We start from the raw sequence: 25,264 nt of genomic DNA on the forward strand, positions 1-25,264 counted from the left end.
AAAATAACAATGCTGTCATTTGTCTAATGTGCAGCTAAAACACATCTAAATCAATTTAAGGAACAGAAGCATTTTATGGCCAATTCTGCTGTTTATATCACCTATTGAGTCATGTGCTGAATTTTGTCTATGGGCCTCCCTAACTACCTTTGAATCTTTAGTGAGGTTAATGAATTCCTGGTCTGCAGTACACTAAGTAAAACAGATCCTGAGGTGCTTGATTACATGGGTTGCCAGCATTCAGTGCAGACTGTTCCTGCAGAGCATTTTGTTATTGGCATCAATTCTGTATTCCTTTTCCAAAGTGGACAAAGCCACACATTCACAAAACTGCAGTGGCTCATATTTATATCTGCAGCAGAATTATTTTAACCTGGCTGTTATTACTTATTATGATGCATTAGACAAAATCTGCATCTATTTAAGGCACTCATGATAAAAGGCACTCTTATTAGCAACAACTAAGATCGTAATCAGAATTAGGTTTATTATTGGTGACAGTTGTCATGAAATTTGACGCTTTGTGGCAGGAGTACAGTGCAAGCATAACAAATGACTGCAAGAAACAATAATAAGTAAATAACACAAAAGAGGAATAGTAAGGTATTGTTCGTGGGTTCATGGACCGTTCAGCAATCTGATGGATAATTCAGTCATCAATCATCCAAAGAGCTTGCATTGTACTAAATGGCTGGAGTTATTTATTGGATCTAATTTATATTATGCAACAGTCCACTCATTTCATTTTGTTGGAGTAATCATTTAATGAGAGACCACTGGAGCATTGATTATAGTTCAGATCGAAGCAAAAAACAAACAGTTGTAAGAACTCAGCAGGTCAATCACTGTCCATGCAGGACCATCTCTTTGCCTCTACAGATGATGCTTGTCCAACAAAGTTCCTTCTGCAATTTAATTTTTGCTCCAGATTCCACTATCAACAACACCTTTTGTCTCCATAAGTTCTGTCTGCTTAACTTTGCAGCCTTTCATTAAAAGGACTCTGCACCCTAATAAATATGCAAAATGACACTAGATGCAGTAAACAGAATAGTGTAAGAACTTACTGGGTCAAGCAGCATTGGGGGAGGGAAAGGGTGTAAGTGATGTTTTGGGTTTTGAAGCCCTGGTTCAATACTGAAAGGGAAGAGGAACGATCAAAGCAGTGTATAGCGGTATGGAGAAGTGGTGGAACAGAGGCTGGTAGATGATCATTGGAACAGGGGAAGGGAAACTGACGGGCAGACGGAGGATTGAGATTGTGGATTGATAGGAAATGTGAACAAAGGGATGAAGCAGCATAGATGGATGGGTGAGTATGTCTAGGAGAAGAAAATCGGCAATGTGAGTTACCTAAAATTGGAAGATTCAATATTCATACCATTGGGTTGTAAACTATCAAAGTGAAATATGGGTTTTTTTCTTCTCATTTGTGTTTGGTCTCTCCACAGCAATGGGGAAGGCCAAGATTACGAGGGGTGATTGATAAGTTCGTGGCCTAAGGTAGAAGGAGTCAATTTTAGAAAACCTAGCAGATTTGTTTTTCAACATAGCCCCCTCCTACATGTACGCACTTAGTCCAGTGGTCATGGAGCGCATGGATCCCTTCTTTGTAGAAGTGGTCCACAGCAGGGGTGATCGATAAGTTCCTGGCCTAAGGTAGAAGGAGATGAGTTATACAGCTCTCGTTACATGCATGTTCAAGTTCAATTCTTTGAGTGAAAATGCAGAAAGTTTTAAGTTAATAACTCATCTTCTACCTTAGGCCACAAACTTATCAACCACCCCTCGTAGTGTGGGAGTGGGAAAGAGAGCTAAAATATCATGTAGCTGGGAGCTCAAGATGGCTGCCTCGGACCCAGTACAGGTGCTCCATAGGACAGCTGCATTGCCTATGCTTGGCTTCTCCAACGTAGAGGACACCATATCGTGAGCACCAGCTGCAGTAGATTGGAAGAGTGCAAGTGAACGGACATCTGGCTCACTTGGAAGGACGTTTAGCTCTCCAGACACTGAAGAGAGAGGAGATGGAGGGACAGGTGATACATTTCCTACAGTAGCAGCGGAAATTGTCAGGGGATAGGAGGGGGTGAAAAGGAAGGGACAAGCAAATGAGGGAGCCATTAAATCAGTTGTCTCTGTCAGAAGTAGGATGTGGGTGGGAGGGGGAGAGGGGAAGTTGACTGGTGACAGGATCCCATTGGATTTGGAAGAAATAGCAAAAGATGCTGCATTTGATGTGGAAGCCTATGGGGTGAAAGGTGAAGATCAAGGGAACTCTATCACTGTTCTGTTAGGGCCGGGAGCAAGTGGGAGAAGAAAAATGGGAGTAGTGGCTTCATCAAATACAGCCGAGGGGTAAGCCATGTTTTAGGAAAAAGGAGGACATTTCAGAAAATGTGAAGCTGAAGGCCTCACCTTGAGAACAGATGCAGTAGAGACAGGGATATTGAAAAAGAGGTGTGGCATCCTTACAGCAAACAGGGTGGAAAGAGGGTGGAAAGAGGTATATTTGAGATAGCTATGTGAGTAGTGAGATTCTGAAAAATGTCAATGGTAATTCTATCTCCTGAGGTGGAAGGAGAGAATTCTAGTAAAACGAAGGGATGTGCAGAGTTAGTTCAGGTGAATTCAGGGCTGTGTTGAGGTTGGTGGCTAAGGTAATGAAATTGATGAGTACTGCATGGGTGTAAGAAGCAGCACTGTTGCATTTGTTGATGTAATAGAGATGGGGGGAGGTTTGGATCAAGGTCTGTTCCACAAAGTGGACAAACGTCAGGCACAGTAGGGCCCATGCAAGTCCTGATGGCTACCTCTCTGATCTGCAGAAAGTAGGAGGATGGTGTTAAGGATGAGAATGAATTCTGTCAAGAAGATGGTTCTTCTGCAAGAGGAAGAAGCAGGATTGAGGTTCTAAGAGGTTGAATTGTGTGGAGGGGAAATGTCCTAATGGGATGAGATCTACAATGGTCCAGGAAACAGTAGCCTGATGTTTGTACATGGGTTCATGGTTCAGAGGGAGATGGGAAAATGTGTCAGGAACCTGGTATCCGGCCTCTGCACGGTACAGATCAGTGAACCTGACTACAGAAGTACCCGCTCTTGTCTGGAGGCTTGATGATGAAGCAGAGATCGGTCTGGAGTGAGTGAGTGAGTGAGTGAGGGGGTAAGGTTGGAGTGGGTGAGGGGACTGGACGGGTAAGGGAGAGTAATGCCACATAAATAATTAGGAATGAAAAGATCAAAAGAGGATAAGGGGCTGGGGGTGGGTGGGAGGCATGTTCCAGAGGAGAGGGAATACTACAAATGGAAAATGGGAAGAAAGATCATCAGTGTATGGGTGGAGGCTGAGGATTCTTTTTTCCTTGCCAAAGAAATAAGAAATAGTCACAGAAAGCGAAGAGTTCAACATTGTATCAGGCCTGGAACATACTGAGGTGCAGCTTTAGACGGTCAAAGTTGTGGCCTCGGCTGTTGTCAGGCTGCACGAAACATTGAAGAGAGGGGATATATAGTGAAGACTCAGCAGGGTCGGAGGTGAGTGAAGCGTGCAATCAGAGGAGGTAGAGTGAAGGGGAAGAGGCGGATAAATGAATGATAACATATTTTCCATCCAGCCCTACTGAAAAAAATGCAGTAGATGTAAAATAGATTAATATTTTGCAAGGAGGATAGATGCATATTCATTGATGAACTGCATCTGAATTATATATCTAATGACACTCACCCACACTCAATCATCCGATTTCTGAGTGGTTCATGAACCCGTGAATGTGACTTCATTATTTTTTCTTGCACCACATATTTATTTTGTAATATACGGAGTAATTTTATGTCTTTGCTCTGTACGTTGCAAAATTTCATGTCAAATAAATCAGAGTTAATAAACACAAACCTGATTCTATCTACTTTGGCAGCACAGGAGCTGGCTTTGAAATGGCAGCAATAGCATTGTAATACAGGACAAGGGAGTGAGTAATATTCTCCAATACACAGTACATCTCGGAACAATGTAGTACTCCAATGCTTGAACATATTTCAATATACACACAGTTGGAAACAAAATATGGGAGCAGTTGGAAGGATATCCTATTTAATATCCTGAATGGAAAGTAGTGCAACTGTGGAGAAAAATACATCACATTACAGAACTAGTCTTATCAACAGGGAGCTTTTGTAGCATAGTGGTTAGCACAACACTATTTCAGCTCAGAGCATCAGAGATCAGAGTTCAATTCCGTTGTCCTCTTTAAGGAGTCTGTGCACTCTCCTGTAGTTCTCCAGGTGCTCCGGTTTCCTCCCTTAGTCCAAATACATTCCAGTTAGCAAGTTAATAGGTCATTGTAAATTGTTCCATAATAAGGCTGGGGTTACAGTGCCTATAAAAAGTATTCAACCTCCTTGGAAGTTTTCATGCTTTATTGTTTTACAACATTAAATCACAGTGGAATTAATTTGGCTTTGTTTGAACCTGATTGACAGAAAAAGACTCCTTCATATCAAAGTAAAAACAGATCTCTACAAAGTGATCTAAATTAATTACAAATATAAAACACAAAATAATTGATAGCTTATGTATTCACCCCCTTCGCCTCCATAGTTAGTAGATGCATCTTTTGCAGCAATTACAGCTTTGAGTCTGTGTGGATAATTCTCTATCAGCTTTGCACATCTGGACTCTGCAATTCTTCTTTACAAAACTGCTCAAGCTCTGTCAGATTTCATGGGGATCGTGAAAGCTCTTTCAGGTCCGTCCACAAATTCTCAATTAGATTGAGGTTTGGACTCTGACTTGGCCACTCCAGGGCATTAACTTAGTTGCCTTTAAGCCAATCGTGTGTAGCTTTGGCTTTATGCTTGGGGTAATGTCTTGCTGGAAAACAAATCTTCTCTTAAGTCACAGTTCTCTTGTCGGCTGCATCGGGATTTCCTCCAGGATTTCTTTGTATTGTGCTGCATTCATTTTACCCTCTACCTTCTCAAGCCTTCCAGGGCCTGCTGCAGTGAAGCATCCCCACAGCATGATGCAGCTGCCACCAGGCTTCAAGGAAGGGATGGTGTGTTTTTGATTACGTGCAGTGCTTTGCTTACACCAAACATAGCGTTTAGTCTAATGGTCACAATGGTCAATGTTTGTTTCATCAGCTGACTTCAGAATCTCCCACATGCCTTCTGGCAAACTCTAGCCAAGATTTCATGTGAGTTTTTTTCAACAGTGGTTTTCTCTTTGCCACTTTCCCATAAAGCTGTGGCTGGTGAAGCACCTGGGCAACAGTTGCTGTATGCACAAACTCTCCCATCTCAGCCACCAAAGCTTGTAACTCCTCCAGAGTTTTCATCGGTCTCTAGGTGGCCTCCCTCATTAGTTCCCTTCTTGCAGCCACTGTTTGAGGATGGCCTGCTTGAGGCAGATTTACATCTGTGCTATATTCTTTCCATTTCTTGATGACTGACTTAAGTGTACTCCAAGGGATACTCATAGAACATAGAACAATACAACACAGTACAGGCCCTTCAGCCCACAATGGTGTGCCAACCCTTAAACCCTGCCTCCCATATAACCCTCCACTTAAATTCCTCCATATTCCTGTCTAGTAGTCTCTTAAATTTCACCAATGTATCTGCCTCCACCACCGACTCAGGCAGTGCATTCCACGCACCTACCACTCTCTGAGTAAAAAACCTTCCTCTAATATCCCCCTTGGACTTTCCACCCCTTACCTTAAAGCTTTGTCCTCTTATATTGAGCAGTGGTGCCCTGGAGAAGAGGTGCTGGCTGTCCACTCTATCTATTCCTCTTGATATCTTGTATACCTCTATCATGTCTCCTCTCATCCTCCTCCTCTCCAGAGAGTAAAGCCCTAGTTCCCTTAATCTCTGGTCATAATGCAACATCAGGCAACATCCTGGTAAATCTCCTCTGTACCCTTTACAATGCTTCCACATCCTTCCTATAGTGAGGCAACCAGAAATGGACACAGTACTCCAAGTGTGGCCTAACCAGAGTTCTATAGAGCTGCATTATTACATCGCGTCTCTTAAACTCTATCCCCAGACTTATGAAAGCTAACACTCCATAAGCTTTCTTAACTACCCTATCTACCTGTGAGGCAACTTTCAGGGATCTGTGGACATGTACCCCCAGATCCCTCTGCTCCTCCACACTACCAAGTATCCTGCCATTTACTTTGTACTCTGCCTTGGAGTTTGTTCTTCCAAAGTGTACCACCTCACACTTCTCTGGGTTGAACTCCATCTGCCACTTCTCAGCCCACTTCTGCATCCTATCACTGTCTCTCTGCAATCTTTGATGATCCTCTACACTATCCACAACACCACCAACCTTTGTGCCGTCTGCAAACTTGCCAACCCACCTTTCTACCCCCACATCCAGGTCGTTAATAAAAATCACGAAAAGTAGAGGTCCCAGAACAGATCCTTGTAGGACACCACTAGTCACAACCCTCCAATCTGAATGTACTCCCTCCACCACGACCCTCTGCTTTCTGCAGGCAAGCCAATTCTGAATCCACCTGGCCAAACTTCCCTAGATCCCATGCCTTCTGACTTTCTGAATAAGCCTACCATGTGGAACCTTCTCAGTAACTTGGAAATTTTCTTGTATCGATCTCCTGACTTGTGCTTTTCAATAACGTTTTCACTGAGTTGTTTAGAGAGTTCTTTTGTCTTCATGGTATAGTTTTTGCTAGGATATTGACTCACTAGCAGTTGGACCTTCCAGGTACAGGTGTATTTTTAGTACAGTCAATTGAACACCTTGACTGCATGCAAGTCTCCATTGAATTAATTATGTAGCTTTTAAAACCAAATGGCTGTACCAGTGATGACTTGGTGTGTCACATTAAAGTGGGTGATGCTGGTGAATACTTAAGCAGTCAATTATTTTGTGTTTTATATTTGTAATTAATTTAGATCACTTTGTAGAGATCTGTTTTCACTTTGACACAATAGTCTTTTTCTGTTGACCAGTGTATTAAAAAAAAGCCAAATTAAATCCACTGAGATTCAATGTTGTTTAACAATAGAACATGAAAACTTACGAGGGAGGTGGGGAGGGACGGTAAATCAGAGGTTGCTGGGTGGTGTGGCTCAAAGATCCGCAAGGACCTAATCTGCACTGTATCTCTAAATAAATAAAATATCATGAAATGTGGACACTACGTATTTATTTTTAAAAGCAACATTCTTGGAATACTTATAACAATTTAAAATGGCTTGAAATGAAAAGTTCAAACTGTTCCATGTTTTCAATCATTCACATTTTATTCCAAAATTCCATTGTAAATAATATAAAGCTGAACCAAGTCAAAGCTGGATTTTCACTATTCCAATGGACTACTTAAATTTGGGCAGTATTTTGAAATATTGAATATTAAGGATGCACAGCATCTCTTTTTACATATTCCAGCTTTCCTGTTAATTTCCAAATATTGGGCTTCATTTCTGTTTTTTATATAGAAGCTAACATATACATAGATCATTTTCAAGACTTCTTTCTAACTTTCAGTATGCTATGACCTCAGATGTAATGTGCACTGTCATATACTTAATCACTTACTGGTTGCTTTCATGAACACAGTTGTAATATATTTGGAAAAATACTACTTTAATGGTAATCACAAAGAGGAGACATTTTCAAGCTCTGCAAGTGGAGCACTGAACCAGATATCTCTGTGCTCTTTCCAATTCAGCAGTAAAACCAAAGGAAATATCTTTAGCAATTTCTTGTTTATAGGCACCTTATCATATTGTTGCCGGAATCTGGAGCAACATATAAAATCTGATGCAATTCAGTGAGTTAGGACAATGAGGAAAATGGGACAATCTACATTTTGGGTTGAGACCCTTCATCTGAACTGATATTTAAGGGTAAGCACAAGTTCTGCCATCTAAGGCCTCTACTTCCTCAGGCGGCTAAAATAATTTGTCATGTCCCCATTGACCCTTAGCAGTTTTTATTGATGCACTCACTCTGGACATTCTCTTTTCTCCCCTATCCCACTGGGCAGAAGATACAAAAGCCTGAAAGTCCATACTAAACGACAATTTCTACCCCACTGTTATCAAACTCATATACAATAAGATAGACTCTTGACCCCAGTCTACCTCGCTATGATATTGCACCTTAGGGTCTACCTGCCCTGCACTTTCTCTATAGCTTTTACACTTTGTTCTGCATTCTTATTTAACTTTGTTCTACTTCAGTGCACTGTGTAATGATTTGATCTGTATGGACAGTTCGCAAGTCAAACTTTTCACTGTATCTTGGCATGTGATAATAATACCAATAAAGGAGGGTGTTGGTAGAGGGCAGCAGGTTACGTGGGAGTTATACTAAGAAACAGAGAGTGCCAGGGCTTTCCTGACGGGGTAGAAGAGTATATGGGGACTGGACATCCATGGTGTTATTGAGGCAGTGGAAGCCAGTGAATTAAAAATGATTGAAGTCAAAGAAATTATGCAAGGCATCCCAGATGTGGGTGGCAAGCGACTGGACTGGGGTCAACATGGAGTTAATGTACGAGGAAATAAGTTCAGTGGGGCAAGTGCAGATGGAAACAACGGCCGTAGCGGGGCAGTCTTGTTTATGAATTCTAGGCTGGAAAGAGAAGCGGGCATTTCCGGTTAGAGAATTATAAGCTTGGATGCTGTGGAGGGGGTGAGGTTGGAGTAAATGAGAAGAGTGAAGAACTCAAGACAATTGGTAGTTAGAAATAAAAAGGCTGATAGAGAAGACAAGGTCAGAAGGAGGAGCATTACAGGTGGAGAGTTTGAGATGTAAGAAGAGATCATAAGTGGGATTGTGGGAAACCCTTGCTGATTAAATGAAGGCAATGGAAGAGGGGCTCCACATTGTGGTAGAACACAAGGCATGGGATCCAAGGGGGCCTTGCTTTGTGGATCCAGAACTGGCTTGCCCACAGAAGGCAAAGAGTGGTTGTAGATGGGTCATATTCTGCATGGTGGTTGGTGACCAGTGATGTGCCTCAGGGATCTGTTCTGGGACCCCTTCTCTTCGTGATTTTTATAAATGACCTGGATGAGGAAGTGGAGGGATGGGTTAGTAAATTTGCTGATGACACAAAGGTTGGGGGTGTTGTGGATAGTATGGAGGGCTGTCAGAGGTTACAGCGGGACATTGATAGGATGCAAAACTGGGCTGAGAAGTGGCAGATGGCGTTTAACCTAGATAAGTGTAAGGTGGTTCATTTTAGTAGGTCAAATATAATGGCAGAATATAATATTAATGGTAAGACTCTTGGCAGTCTGGAGGATCAGAGGGATCTTGGGGTTCCTGTCCATAGGACACTCAAAGCTGCTCTGCAGGTTGATTGTGTAGTTAAGAAGGCATATGTTGCATTGGCCTTCATCAATTGTGGGATTGAGTTCAACAGCCCAGAGGTAATGTTACAGCTATACAGGACCCTGGTCAGACCTCACTTAGAGTACTGTGCTCAGTTCTGGTCACTTCACTACAGGAAGAATGTGCAAACTATAGAAAGGGTGCAGAGGAGATTTACAAGATTGTTGCCTGGACTGGGGAGCATACCTTATGAGAATAGATTGAGTTGAACTTGACCTTTTCTTCTTGGAGCGACAAAGGATAAGAGGTGACCTGATGGTGGTGTATAAGATGGTGAGAGGCACTGATCATGCGGATAGTCAGAAACTTCCTCCCAGGTCTGAAATGGCTAACATGAGAGGGCACAGTTTTAAGGTGCTTGGAAGTAGTTACAGAGGAGATGTCAGGGGTAAGTTTTTTTACGCAGAGAGTGGTGAGTGCATGGAATGGGCTGCCAGCAACGGTGGTGGAGGCAGATACGATGGGGACTTTCAAGAGACTCCTGAATAGGTACATGGAGCTTAGAAAAACAGAGGGCCATAGGTATCCCGAGGTAACTTCTAAACCAAGTACATGTTCGGCACAGCAATGTATCATGCTGTAGGTTTTCTATGTTTCTATCAGAGGGAAAGGTGAAGGTATGGAAGGGTTTAGGGCTGGGATCAAGCATGGGATCAGAGGACGGCAGTAAGGTACTGGGATCAGGAGAGGTGAGGGGGTAGGAAGATGAGTGATACGAGGATGAGCAGTTAGGGGTTGTGTGAGGAACCAGGGAGGGAGGAGAGTGGTGGCACGTTATGTGGTGGAGGAAGAACAGCAGGACCCAGTGACAATGTCAAGGGTTGCAGCCTGAAGGTAGGCAAGCTTGCAGTCCTTCACGTACTCATGGAAGGAGAATGGCTGGTTAAATGCATGGATCCAGAAGAGGGTGAAGTTGCAGAGAGGTCCTCAGCAGGTTTTGGATGAAGAGACCAGGAACTGTGGGAGGGAAAATGAGAGGGGAAGAAGGTACCAACTCCCAGCCATGAGGGTAGTACATAGGATACCGAGGGGGATACGCAGGAAGAAGCAATGAACGGAACATCAATTTCTGAGATTCCTGAAAATGGACAAGGTACCAGTGGAGAGAAGTACTGAGGAAGGACATGTGGTGTGGTAGTGCATCCCGATGAGCACATGGCCAAAGAGCAGGAGGGTAGCAGAAATCACAGAGGGGGGGGGGTGCAGTGACAGAGGGTCTCACGGGACCCAATTGAAGAGAGGAGTAAAATTTCTTTGAAGCAGATATACCCGAAGAAACTGTGCAATCAAGGAGCAAAACAGAGACGCAAGAGGGTGCAAATGGAAGTTCTCGACCCAAAATGTCAACTGTCCATTTCTCTCCGTCGGTGCTGCCTGACTCGAGTTCCTCTAGCATTTTGTGTGTTCATCTTTCTGACAGCACTCACTCTGCTTATCATTACTGAGATAAGCTGAGTGAGTATATAACCTTTTCCAGTAGATTGGCCAAATGGCTTCCAACAGTCAACTACAGGTGAACAGTACTAAAATACTGACTTTTTTTTGTTTCTTCCAAGCATCATACGTTTAGTTTAGACAAAAAAATGGAAAGACAATCATGGAAATGAAAGTATATTAGAATATACATTTAGTGAACTGAGTACCTCACCACTTAGCAATGTTGTGTACATCTGTTAAAGACTATCCTGAAATCTCTTTTATTCTCAGCTACAAAGAAGGACTAAAGTCAGCATTATCCACCCTCTCCCACATCCTCCGCTTGGAAGTATCAAATCAGTTCTGCCCCAGATGAAATATTTCATGTCAAGATTGAAGCAGATCATATCCCATTGCTATCTTTTGAATTTTTGCAGTAAAGTGATGCTTGCATATTCTTGTTTATAAATGAAAGAGAGGCCAGATTCCAGCAATGGAGAAATATATCACCACTCCAGGGTTCATAGTAACATTACAACATTGTTCACGTTGAAGATTCAAATTCCTGTCAACACCCATCATTAATCTCACTTGGACAGAAACTGAACACCCTCAATCAGGAACAATAGAAATACTCAGCAAGTGATTTGATTCATGAAGGGGCTGAAGTAAAGGCCAGCTAATAAAGGATAGGGAATATATCATTTTAGTCGTGGAAGATACACAGCAGTCTCTTTCCAACTATTATAACTTAAGTCAGTCGTAAATATGCTGTTGTCAATTTGAAAAGCTATCTTTAGCAGTAATACACTAACATATTTTATATTGCTTAGATCAGAATGTAGCACTGGATTATAATGGTAGTCCAATTTAACACATCATTTTGTTCTGTGCAACTTGGATTTTAGACATAGAAGCCAGTCAGTCCATTCTCCATGGTCATTGTGTATTTAAAATAGTTGTTTCTTAAAATAGAAAATAAGCTAATTGTGTTTTCAATATTTAAGGATTTCTAATCCAATATGGACTGAAGTATACTTAAATAAAATTTTAATGAATACTAAAATATATATTATTCTTAGGTATATTTTGTTGATCTAATCTTTTTTGAAGAAGGATGCTTTTTGCCAAATGACTTCTTTGGAATGGAGCACAAGAGACTCTGGTCTTCCTTCTCAATAAACCTCTGTGTCCTACTCCAAGTCAGCACAGATGGGAAATTCAAATAAAACTTCATGAATATGTCCTCACAAATAACTTGAAATCTTATTTTCCACAATTACAGATACCTTTTACACCCCCAAATAATTTAAAATTTGGGACAGATACACATAAAACCTCTTCTAAATTTTGTAAGCAGCAGCCAATTCTCTCACCCATAGGACATCCAATTTTCTTTTACACAAAAGTTAGAAGCACCAAAAACCTTGGCCTTTTGGTGAAATTCCACAGCGTTCATTGTAGCAACTGAAGTTGAGCAGGAAATTGAGAATCTGGTGAACTCTTTGATACCTGGGGTTCTAACAATTCCCTGATTTTTCTCAATAGTCTCAATGGGATGGTAGTTTCTCCAGTTGTCCTAAACAAGAACACTGATGTGGTAGAGTCGGCTCAGAGCCAGATCAGGGACTCTTTCGTTGGAAGGATTCCTACATCCGAGCTGTTGTGTAATATTCAATCAATGGCAGGTCCTATTTTCCAAATGGCAGAGGTGCAGCTTGTATTATGAGAAATCTCGGATTCCTTACAAAGAACCTGGCTGTTTGTACAGCAATATGCAGCCTCCATTAGAAGGCAAGTACCCAAGAATGGCAGCTTTGTCTAATTAGAGCCATTTAAATTAGGTAAATCTATACAGTCCCTATATATAACGAAGAATTCAACAGCAAAAATCACAGTTGAATATACTGAGAAACTTTTTCTCAGAGGCTGTTAAAGATTTCTTTTTACAATTGTCCTTTCTGGCTTATCTCCTTGTAACTTACTATAATGGAGATTTGAGTAAGTTACAAATTGCATTCATTAAACTCCTTGAGGTTCAGCTTTTTGTTATTGAGTTATTTATACCCCATTGTTTCTATAATATGGTCCACAGTTTCAACATATTTCTGCTGCCAGCCAATGACTTTAATAACTAACATAATTTAACCACAGTTTTCTGGGCAATTTATTTAAATGCCTTAAAAATTGCTATGGTAATCTCTAAGCATGTTAACACATTTGTTTTGAAGTTGTATGGATTTATGTCCGGGGACCTGCCAAAAAAGGCACATTTTAGCTTTAAGTGGAACACACTAATTTCCTGCCAATGTATGACAAGGTCATCAGTTTAAAATATATAAAAATTGGTGTATGACATTTTAGACAGAAAGTAGGACATCACTCAGCAATCTTCACATCTACTTGTATCACAGCAAAGTGAAACTGGGCTGAAGCTACTGTATTCTGCCAATTGCTCGTTTTACAGTAACAATTATTCAGTTTGAATTATCTGTTTAACATAGAGTTCTTAATGGCATCACATTTTGTCCATGATCATGTTTCTTCCATGCAAAATACACTGGGCAGAGATGAGCAGCGTATTTACTTTTAAGTCATAATAAAGAGTTTAAGAAATGCAGAGGTCCTGTCCGTTCCCGTACCACTCCTGATGAAATTACAGTCAGCGCATTTCCTTTCATTCTTCTCAACATCCTTCCTGGTGGCTGCTCCACACCCGACAACTCCAAGAATTTATCCGGTAGTGGACTGAGAAAGGTTCCTTCAACAAGTGCTTGTATCTTCTTCATTAGATTATCGCAAAAAAGGTCCCTCCTGACTTGTTCATAGTTCAATGTACAGAAGATCTGAGATAATTACAATTGTCATTCATGACGACGACTGGATAATGTAATGAGCTCGGCCGCTGAGTCACTGATTGTGTACTATGCTTGAAGTATGTACACTGGAGTCCACAGTAGGGTGGGGCATTCAATCCTTTTTCTTTCTGTAAATCAGACAGCTGAATCCCCAATAGGGCTCATGTTTTAAAATATATTTGTTGCAGGCCATTGACTTTAACAGTTCTGTGATTATCACTGGCCCTTGTCCTCTTACAACTAAAGATGATGATTATTGATCAACACGTTGTCAGTGGAATTGACTTAGATCACATTAACATAAAACAACAGCTTCATACTGCAGTGCAATATTCTTCCTTAAATCTACACCAGTATATCACTCCTCTTGCTGCACCACACCACCACAGCTATCATTACAATAGTTAGACAGATAGGAACTGCGATGAGGATACAGAGGATGTTGTCAGGAGGGTCCTGAAAAATTAAGATTTCTGAAGTACAGTTTGAAAAGAATAATTTGTGAATGTTAATTACATAGGTTTCCAGTTGAGGATTCGGCCAGAAGCAATAAACACTTTCTGCTGAAAGCTCCATGCAGAATGAGAAGGTACTGTAATGGCTGAAAAAGGAAACACAGAGTTAATTAACATACATGGTTTGAAAAGTAACATGTTGAACAAGTTAGTTTTTTTTAAGCTTTACTCTATCTTAACCGAAGCTAAACTGCTACGACATTGAATGAGTATTAATTATAGCTATTATACTCTATAGCCCTGTGGATTACTGAATGGAATTTAAGTGAGTTTTATGATAGGAAAGATAAACTGTATATTTCACTCACATAAATGCAATAAAGATGAAAATTCTATTCTACCTTTGAATCAACATTTCTTGAATTGCCTTTGATCCTAACAAATTCTCAAAACTTGAGAATTTATTTTTACCCTATGCATTTTATCTTTTTAAAATCTATTAATTTTCAAAACCAAAACATGGCATTGCCTAATCTCACTTTACTGGAAACAAGAAATGAGATCGCATAACATTATTTATTCAGTGTTACGCAACTGAAAATTGAATTATACAGGCAAGCCCCTACATTACAACCATTGAGGAACAGAAAATTGCTCCTATGGAAGTCACAAATCATTACCCAAGAATTTGAGGCACAAGTAATATTCACTCTTACAGAAGTTATGTGAAAAAAAAGAGAATTTTTCTTCAGTTCATCTTTCTTGATACGTGCAGATGCTGTTGCTTCATGTTATAGAAAACCACAACATTTAAGAGGAATTTAAGGTGGGGGTTATACAGGAGGCAGGGTTTGAGGGTCGGCACAACATTGTGGGCTGAAGGGCCTGTAATGTGCTGTACTATTCTATGTTCTAACATGGACCATTTGATAGGAATGGAGCCCTTCTCCCAGGGGATTGCCTGTAATAATGTTCCAGGACACACTGCACTATTCTAGAACTTCAACAGTGATTCATACATGTAAACCTGACATGATTTCCTTTTTTTGCACACAAGAAATCTGGCAGATTCCTGTTGATCTTTACCAAGTTTTTCCATGGACCATAGTAAACATCCTGTCGGGATGCATAATGGCTTTGCATGGCAACTACTCTGCCCATGACAACGAGAAACTACAGACAGTTGTGGACTCCACATCGCAAAACCTAGCCTTCTCTCCATGGACACCTCACTGCCTCAGAATTGAAGATAAAATCAAAGGCCCTTCCCACTCTAGACATTCTCTCTTCTCCCCTCTTCCATTGGGCCAAAGGTACAAAATCCTGAAAGCATATATCAGCAGGCTCAATGACCACTCTACCCCGTTGTTAAAGACTACTGAGTGGTTCTCTAGTACGATAAGATTGACACTTGACATCACAATCTACCTTGTTACGATCTTGCACCTTACTGTCTAACTGTAATGTGTCAATAATAAACTAATTTGAATTCCATTTCCAGGTTGACATAATTTCATTTGCTAACTCCTTTTTTCTCAAGAACTAGGTGAGAAGTGATACCAAGCTGCCCCAGCTGTAATCATCAGTATTCGTTTTTAATATTGCAGCTAACATAAATGTCACATGACCCCATTATTTTATAAATAAACAAACTACAGATTCTGGAAGTCTAAATTAACCACTGGGAATGCTGAAAACATTCAGTAGTTCAGGCAGCATTTGACTAGAGAAGGAAAATTTAACTTATCAGACTGAATTATGGACTTGAATAATTCAGTTCTGAGGAAAATAGATAGGCCTGGAACATTAACTGTTTCTCCTTCCACTGATATTCTCTGGGCCATGAAGTGTTATCAGCATTTTTGTGGTTTCAGTATCTAATTTTGCATTTAATTTGCCTTAGCAATAAATAACAGTATTCTAAAGTTAGCTTTCCCGCTTACTCACTGAACGTGCCTTATTAGTCTTTTGTCAGTCGCATACAGATCCTCGAAGCTTACACCTGTAAGCTTCCACACACCAGGTGTAACTCAGCTTACACCTGAGTTACGTACTAGTATTGGCAGGCGAGCCAGAAGGAATTTCCGGTTCTTATGCTGCAGAAACCTTCTGCCACATGAGAACCAGGCCTGCAGTCAGTCGCATTTCTGACTTTTGAACTGCTCTGGTTACGAATGGTTCACAGGAACAGAATCCTGCCGTAACCTGAGGACAACCAGTACGAAGAAAACCAGATCCCTTTGCCTCCCAGGGCTCTACCATGTCTCACCATTTATAAACTATGTTTCTCTTTTCATATTTCCTGTCAAAATGGACAATTCCATATTTTCCCACATTTGATTTCAGTTGCTAGAAGGAAGGGAAGGCGAAAAAGTCAGTGGTGGAATGCAGTTACTGGTCGTTCTACTGAAGGTGCCTGTAGCCTCCCTATTGAGTTAGGAGAGTGCTTGAATATTTTTTCAGGCAAAGGTAGATAGAAATGCAGGTTACTGTGGATGTAACCACAGGTTACAGGAGGATGTAGAAATCTGAAGTACAGGTCACAACCAGAACAGCTCTGATCTTATTAAATAAGGGAGCAGGATTAAGAGACTGGATGGCCGACTCTTTTTTATTCACATTTGTATATTTTCACTACATTGCCACATAACACTTCTAAACCAATTTAATCATCAAAAAGGATGTAGAGATACAAGTCTTTCCTCATTCACAAATTTGCAGGTTTTATTCATATGGCTATCCAGGCAAATGATTCTACACCTCTACTGACTAATGTTTCCTCATTGTTTCCTGCATTATTGAGGATTCTATTCTGGACTAAACTTCTATTGTGCAGCACATTCTATAAATAAACATTATTAAAACAAAATCTTGCTGCACCACTAACACCCTACAAAAACTTCTGGGATGTCTAAAATAGCAGAAAAGTGCCAGAATCATAGCTGGATACTTTTTCAGCCAGATGCACTAGGGACAATATTCAGGGATTCATCTTCAAGTTTGAATGAATATGCCACAGTTGTCACTGACTTCATCAAGACCTGTGTGAATGAGTGTATGCCTTCGAGAACATAATGGACATCTCCAAAATAAAAGTCTTGAATGAACCAAGTGATTCATAATCTGTTTAGGGCTAGATCTGTGGAATGCAAGACCACTGATCCAGAACTATAAAAGTCCAGGAACGACCCTACTGTTCTAGGAGAAAAACCCGACTCTGATTGAAGTTAGAGACAAAATAGGATGCAGGTCAGCTCTGGCAGGGTTTTCAGGCCATTACTTGCTACAAAGCGTAACCTAGCATCATGAATGACTATGACGCTTCATTCCCAGATGAGCTCAACGCACTTTAAACACACTTTAAAAGGAAGAATAAAAGTACACCTCTGCAAATTCCTGCAGATCTCTCTCTGAGGCCAACGTCAGAACATCTTTCAAGAGGGTGAACACTTGCAAGACGTCAAGCCCTGACAGTGTACCTGTGGGATTCTGAAATCCTGTGGCAGGGGTGCTGAAAGACATATCCAACCTCACTGCAGTAATTGGAGTTTCCCACCTGCTTCAAAAGGGCAACAATCATACCAGTGCCCAAGAAGAGCAGGGTGAGCAGCCTCAAAGAATATTGCATCAAGGCAGCTCACCCAACAGTACGCACATCGACTGAGATGAAGTGCTTTGTGAAGTTGGTCATGGCTAGAATTAACTACTGCTTAGGCAAGGACCTGGACCCGCTGCAAATTGCCAATTGCCACAATGCATGCAATCTCGCTGGCTCTTCACTCAACTTTGGATTACTTGGACAATAGCAATACCCATGTCAGGCTGCTCTTTATTGACTACAGCTCAGTGTCCAACACAATGATACCCTCAGTTTTAATCAACAGGCTCCAAACCTGGGCCTCTATACCTCTCTCTGCAAATGGATCCTTGACTTCCTCATTGGGAGACAACAGTTGTTACATTTTGTAACTCCAGAAACTAACTGAATGAAAAACATAGGAGTCAGGAATAATGTGTCTATGTCATTTTACTTTAGTGAGGTGTTCAAATATGTCATGGTGGCATAATGATGTATATCATTCACATACTTTTACATATAACCCCGTAATGAATTATGAAAAACAAGAAATGCTTAATCAACAACATATTTACAATATTATTCCACTATTTCTGAAGTATTCCATACACAACAATCCTTCCTGCTTATCTATAAACTGCAACTCAGTCTGCATCTCAAATCGAATATGTAACATATTGCTCTCTAGTCATCATATACATCATAAATGTCTTTCCTGACAAGGGGGGAGTCACTCTGCTTGGCAGGTGAGACTTTTGGCTGTGAAACAATCTCAGGATCTGGGTCCTCTCTGCAGTGGTTGTAGGAGTTGACTGGGAATGCAGGAGGTGGTTCTGGCAGCACTAGCCACCTTTCTCCTCTAACAATTGGCTCTGCTCTCCTCAATTGATCGATGTCGCAGCTCCAGATGACATCAGAAAAGTGATCCAGTTCAGTCTTTAATCTTACCAAGCACCCATTTTTAGTCACCTTATTAGTCCCTTGCCAGGACATCTTGTCCAGAAGTGAAACATCAAACGTCCGTGTTTGAGGAGCCTTCAATTTGTCTCAGCTTTCTGTCCTGCATACTCCTTCTGAGAGTGGTTTGTGGAGATCCAAAGGTGAGTGCAAGGGACGACCCAGGAAAACAGAGTTGATGAATTGTTGGTTGTAGAGTGTGCTGCATAATGATATAGAAGGAGGAAATTGGCGAGCTTCTGACTCAGAATTAGTGTAGTGTGCTCTGCTGACATTGCTCACAATACATTATCTAGGCTCTGAACAACCCTTTCCACCAAGTCATTTGTAGCTCGGTGGTACAGTGCAGATACAATATGTCTTATTCCATTCATTTTCGGGAATGACTGAAAATGTTTCACAACAAACCGTGTTGTGAAGAATGTTTCTGGAACACCCTTCCTTGAGAAGAGGTTTCTCAACACATCACCAATGTGTGAGGCTGTAGCGGAGACTATTGGGAACACTCTGGCCACTTTGTAGCTGCATCCACTACTACCAAGACATTTGTGCCCATGAATGGTCCAGTAAAATCCACATGTATCCTCTGCCATGGCAATGTAGACCATTCCCAGGTATGGGGAGGCACTGTTATTAGCATTTTCTGGATATGCTGGCATCCAGAACAGTGTATGACAAGTTGCTCGATCTGCTGATCCATCCCAGGCCACCAGACAAAACTTCCAGCCATCAGTTTCATTTTGCCCATGCCTAGGTGACTATCATGTAGCTTCTCCAACACTTTAGCTCTCAGCTTGGATCGTACAACTCTCAATCCCCAACTCTCAACACCCATCAAGGGCAAGTTCACCTCAGTATTGGTAAAAATGAGGGAACTGGGATTTCTGCTGCACAGTCCAGCCATTCTGGGTGGCCATGTAGGCTGAGACAGTGTGGGGTCACTTCTAGTTTCCCTTTGGATCATCTCTGCCGTAATAGAGAGACTTTCAATTTGCATTAGGGAGAATATATCAAGAGGAGTGTCCTCTTATGTAAATTTTTCAGTTATTTCCTTTTCCAAAGGTAAACAGGACAATCCATCTGCCTTTCCATGATTAGTCATCCTCTTGGATTCAACATGGTAATTGTGTCCTCCAAGAAACAGAACCCACCTCTGCATTTGTGCTGCTGCTGTTAGTGGAACACCCTTCTGTAGACTGAAAATGGACGCTAGCGTCTGATGATCAGTAAAGAGGGTAAACACTCTCCCACACATTTTATACCCCAAACCAGACTCAGGGTTTCTCTGTCAATCTGTGCATAATTTTCTTTGCAGCACTAAGGGAATGAGATGCTGTCGGGAGTTCACTTCCAACACTCATAACATGTGAAATGACTGCACCTATACCATACGGCGAGGCGTCACAGACAAGCTTCACTAGACAATGTGAATAAAAATGTGTGAGTACTATGTCGGAAATTACCACTTCCTATACCGTTTTGAAAGCCACCTCACACTGTTTTGCTCATAGCCATTTCTTCCCGATCTGTAGCAACGAGTTCAAAGGATGAAGCACAGTAGCCTGTCTAGCCAGTAACCTGTTATGGTAACTGACAAATCCTAAAATGGACCACAGCTATGACACATCCTTCAGCAAATGAGAATCCATCACTGTTTGAATTTTCTCGGCACACTTGTGTACTTTCTGTGTGTCAGTGGTGTGACCACCATAAGTGATGCTTGGTTTAAAGAATTCACACTTGCTGCATCATGCTCTGAGCCCATAATCTTCTAGTATCTTTAAGACTATCTTGAGATTTTGGAGATGTGCCTTATCATCCTCACTGGTAACAATGATGTCATCCAGGTAACACTGAGTGCCTGGGCAGCCTCGCAGCACCTGGTCCGTATTTTTCTGCCAGAGCAGACGCAGATGCTACTCCAAAAATAAGCCTATTATAGTGGTAAAGCCTTTTGTGAGTGTTTATGGTGAGAAACAGCTTGGACTCTTCTTCCATCTCCATTTGTAGGTAAGCCTCAGTTAACTCCACTTAGCTGAAATGTTTTCCTCCAGAAAGGTTTGCAAAGATATCTTCTATCCTGGGCAGAGGGCATTCATCAACTTTCAGTACTGGGTTGATGATAACCTTAAAATCACTACAGATCCTGGTAGACACATTCTTCGTAGCAACTGGGCTCCACTCAACCTGGGAAAGAATTTCTTCAGCTTCCATGCAATTTAACTCACTGGCTACTTTGTCACAGATCTATAAGGAAACAAATGGGCTTTTTTAAACCTGGATGTTGCATTATCATTTAGCACTATTTTATCCTTGATATGTTTTCATTCTCTAATGCCATTGATGAACACTGCTGCGGTATCATCTCATACCTTTCTTAATTCACTTTCAACTGACTCAGTCTCAATTCTTAGTTGGAAATCTGCAGGCTTCAGTTCAGTATCTTTGAAGTGCCATTCAAACTCATTTTTTGGAAAAACTGAAACAGCTGAGCCAGTGTCCAATCCCATTTTAATTAATTAGCTGTTCACTTCTGGTGTAAGCCATACTCCTTGTCTATTGTTAGTTTTCACATTGTAAATCTCAAGGCTACCCAGTCCTGTGCCACTCTCATCATTATCAATTTTACATCAACAGCATGCAGACTAATGCTCTTTTTGAAACTGCAATTTGACTTTTCAACTTTTTCTCTACCCTCTTCAGTCCATTTATTTTGGTCTGCCTCACATGTCCTTTGTATGTGTCCTCCTTGTTGCATTTTCTGCAAGTTTTGCCTTTAAATCTGCATTGGTCTATGTGCACCTCTGCCACAATGGTAAAACCATTTGACTGGCCAGGCAGTTTCTGTTTAAATATGCAGATTTCTTTATGCTCACTTTCATTCCTGACTGAAACTCAACTGTGACTGGCTGCTGTTTTCATTGATCCTGTGATCTCTACTGTTTTTTTAAATGTGAGTTGTGCTTCAGTTAGGAGCCATTTATGAATGCACTCCTGTAAGATTCCACAAACTAACCAATCTCTCAGCACATCATTAAGTCTATCACTGAACTGACAATGCTTGGACAATTTCCTCAGTCAGCTGTGTAAGCTGAAATGGATTCGCCTTCCTTCTGATTCCATTTATGAAACCTAAGTGTTCTGCAATCAACAATGGTTTCAGTTCCAAATGCTCCAGCATTACTTTCATAATATTACGAAGTTTGTTTCGGCTTGTTTGATTGGAGTAGATAAACTTCTAAGAAAACTGTTTATTTTTCTACCTACTGCACTCAGCAAAATTAGCACACCTTCTCCACTGGCTATTTCATTTGCTTCAAAATTATGCTCAGTTTGTTCGGGATATATCACCCAGTTAGCTGTTGTGCAATCAAGTGTGTCTGTCTTTCCAATGTAGCCAGCCATTTCTGTTTTTTATTATTTATTATTATCACCTAGTACTCACTGTTTATGAACCAATAGATGTTGTCTGTTTTCTGCTTTTAAGAAAAAACTCAACCACCTCTTTCCCTTTGCAAAGAAGAAAAATATGCTACACTTCAACAGGTAAGTAGTCATCTTGGGCTTGTTTTAAAACTTACTGTTATCTTTTGTATCTCCAAAAACTAACCAAAAGAACAACACAGGGGCCAGGAATGTGAGTCTACTTCATTTTACTTCAGTGAGGCTCAAACACCTTCGTTAAATTTGCCAATGACACAACTATTGTTGGCAGAATTTCAGATGGTGATGAGGAGTCACACAGGAACAAAATAGATCCGCTGGTCGAGTTCTGTTACAGCAACAATCTCGGACGCAACATCAATAAGACCATGGAAGTGATTGTGGACTTCAGGAAGGGGAACTCAAGGGAACACACACTAGTCATCATCAAGGGATCAGAAGTGGAAAGGGTGAGCAGTTTCAAGTTCCTGAGTGTCAGCATCTCTAAAGATCTATCCTGGGCCCAATATAGTGAAGCAGTTACAAAGAAGGCACCACAGCAGCTATATTCCATTAGGAGTTTGAAGAGGCTTGGTATATCACCAAAGACTCCAGCAAAATTCTAAAGATGTACCGTGGAGAACTTTGTAATTGGTTGCATCACCACCTGGTATGGAGGGGCCACTGCACAGAATCAGAAAAGGCTGCAGAAAGTTGTAAACTCAGCCAGCTTCACCAAGAGCACTAGTCTCACCAATATCCAGGACACCTTCAAAAGGTGATGCCTCAAGAAGCGCCATCCTTTATTAAGGATCCCCATCACACAGGACATGCCCTCCTCTGATTATTGCCATCATGGAGCAGGTACAGGATCCTGAAAACACACTCAGTGTTTGAGGAACAGCTTCATCCCCACCGCCATCAAATCTGCCAATGGTCAATGAACCATGAACACAACTTCAGCATGTTTTTTCCTTTAGCTTTGCACTACTTATTTAATTTTTTATATATACTTCTTATTGTAATTTATAGTTAGTATTATGTATGCAATGTACTGCTGCCACAAAACAACAAATTTCACGGCATATACCAGTGATATTAAAGCTTCTTGCAACACCACAGGGTGGAAATGAAGGTATCTTTTTAGGAAGACAATAAGAGGTTGCATATGCAAGAATTGGGAGCACAAACAAACTGCTGGACAATCTCAGAGGGTAGCGCAGCATTTGTGGGGCTTAGGGGAATTGCTGATCAGATCAACAATCCATCTCTCCACTAAAAGGCTCTTGACTCCCCTGAATTCCTCCAGCAGTTTTAGTTAAATTACCATCATAGGAGCAGATTAGACCATTTGGCCCGTCGAGCATGCTCTGCCATTACATCATGGCTGATTTATTCTCCCACTCAACCCCACTCCTTCACAGTTGAGTGGTTTATGTTTGCAAACAGTTCTCTTCAGTTCCATAAGAAATTAGTTTAATACAGACATTTCTCTATTATTGAAAATTATAGAGAAAATTATATTTTCAATAACATATCTATAGGAACATTTCCATGTAGACTATTTAATCATATAATTACAGTAAAAACAAAAGGAGAGGGCATACAATTAGAAAGGATTGGGAAGTTTTAAAAAAAACTAACAGAAGGCAACTAAGAAGGCAATAAAGGAAGAAAGATGAAATATGAAGATAAGATAGCCAATAATATACAAGAGGATATCAAAAGTTTTATCAAATATATAAAGAGTAAAATAGAGCCAAATGGATATTGGGTGCTGGAAGATGATGCTGGGATTCTCCATCTTTGCAGCATATGGAGTAGGTCGCGTTTCTAGCGGCTCTCTCTCTTTTAATATATTTGATATCCCACTAACAGATCCCTTTTAGTTCTAATGACTTACTACTTCTACTGAAGGATTTTACGACCTAATTACAATGGCTGAAAAAAGTCGTTCTGGTATTGAATTAAGAAGCGGCAAGACTTTCCCCGAAACGGAGCAAACGGAACAAACCAAGAAAACGGAGGAACCTGTTAAACTAGTGGGAATATTTTCTTCAATACAAGACATGAAGTCGGAATTCGGATCGCTTAATATTAAAATTGATAAGCTGACCGGTTCAAACTGGAAGCTCGAAAAAGCTATTTCTACGATTCAAGACTCGCTGAAAAACTTGGATTCTCAACTTCAAACACTTCAGCAGACTACAACCCGAATCGAGAGCGAGCATGATTTATTCAAGCAAACTATTAAAGATCAAGGAATGAAGATATCTTTGATGGAAAAGAAAATCAATGAAATTACCTCGGAACTATCTATAACGAAGAAAAGAACGGTTGATTTAGATAGTAGAGGGCGTCGGAGGAATCTGCGTATTCTGGGACTGCCTGAAAATACTGAAGCTGGCGATCTGTTAAAATTCTTTTCAGATATGCTGTATTCACTTTTCAATGAGACCCTCGAAACTAGCCCCTTAATCGACAGAATTCCATTCTCTCGCCGTTCAGCCAAATTACGTCCTCGAGCAGTTGTACTTTCTTTGCATTATTACACGACTAAAGAAGCTATTCTTCGAAAAGCCAGAAAGAAACGGAAATTACTCTTTAGTTCAACACACATTCGTATAGTTGAAGATTATCCCCCTGAAATCTTTGCTGAAAGAAAGAAATATCGAGAAGTTATGAGTGAAATGTAAAAATTAGATTTAAATCCCTCCCTTCGCTTTCCAGCAAAGCTGATAATTTTTCCTGAAAAATCTCAACCATTGAGAATCTACTCTCCTCACGAGGGATGGGAGTATATTAAAAACTTTAAAGTTATGCCTACTGAATAAAATATTAAAGTTACATCAATTATTCAATAGCCAATTTTGAAGTATCTGCTGTATGAGTTGTTTATGGAGCTTTTGAGTTAAGTACATGTTATACCTTTTCACTCTCTGGTATGGGATGTGGTCGATTTAAATTTTTTTTTACCTTATTAATAATTTATACACATATAACTGTTTTGTAGGGAACCTTTATAGTATTGTACTTTAGTGGTCTGTGTAGGACCTGTTGTGTATTAATCTTTTTATTTTTTTTATTTGTTTCAATACTTATAGTTTTAGGTCTGTTATATACATATATTCATTTATTATTATTTTTCGAGAGAAAGAATATTCTTTGTAACATTATTTGCTCGGATTTATTC

General features: G+C 40.6%; 1 protein-coding gene across 1 annotated transcript in view; it reads right to left on the reverse strand.

The window, feature by feature from the left end:
• Positions 1–7,258: 7,258 nt before the first annotated feature.
• LOC140732149 (receptor activity-modifying protein 3-like) overlaps positions 7,259–25,264 on the reverse strand; it is a 74,648-nt gene continuing 56,642 nt past the window's right edge. The window contains exon 4 of the mRNA XM_073054368.1: positions 7,259–14,260. Within this exon, the coding sequence (XP_072910469.1) occupies positions 14,005–14,260 (256 nt within the window). The 3' untranslated portion in view covers positions 7,259–14,004. The remainder of the gene's footprint in view (positions 14,261–25,264) is intronic.

The sequence above is a fragment of the Hemitrygon akajei genome, chromosome 8 (genome assembly GCF_048418815.1).
Source record: "Hemitrygon akajei chromosome 8, sHemAka1.3, whole genome shotgun sequence".
NCBI lineage: Eukaryota > Metazoa > Chordata > Chondrichthyes > Myliobatiformes > Dasyatidae > Hemitrygon > Hemitrygon akajei.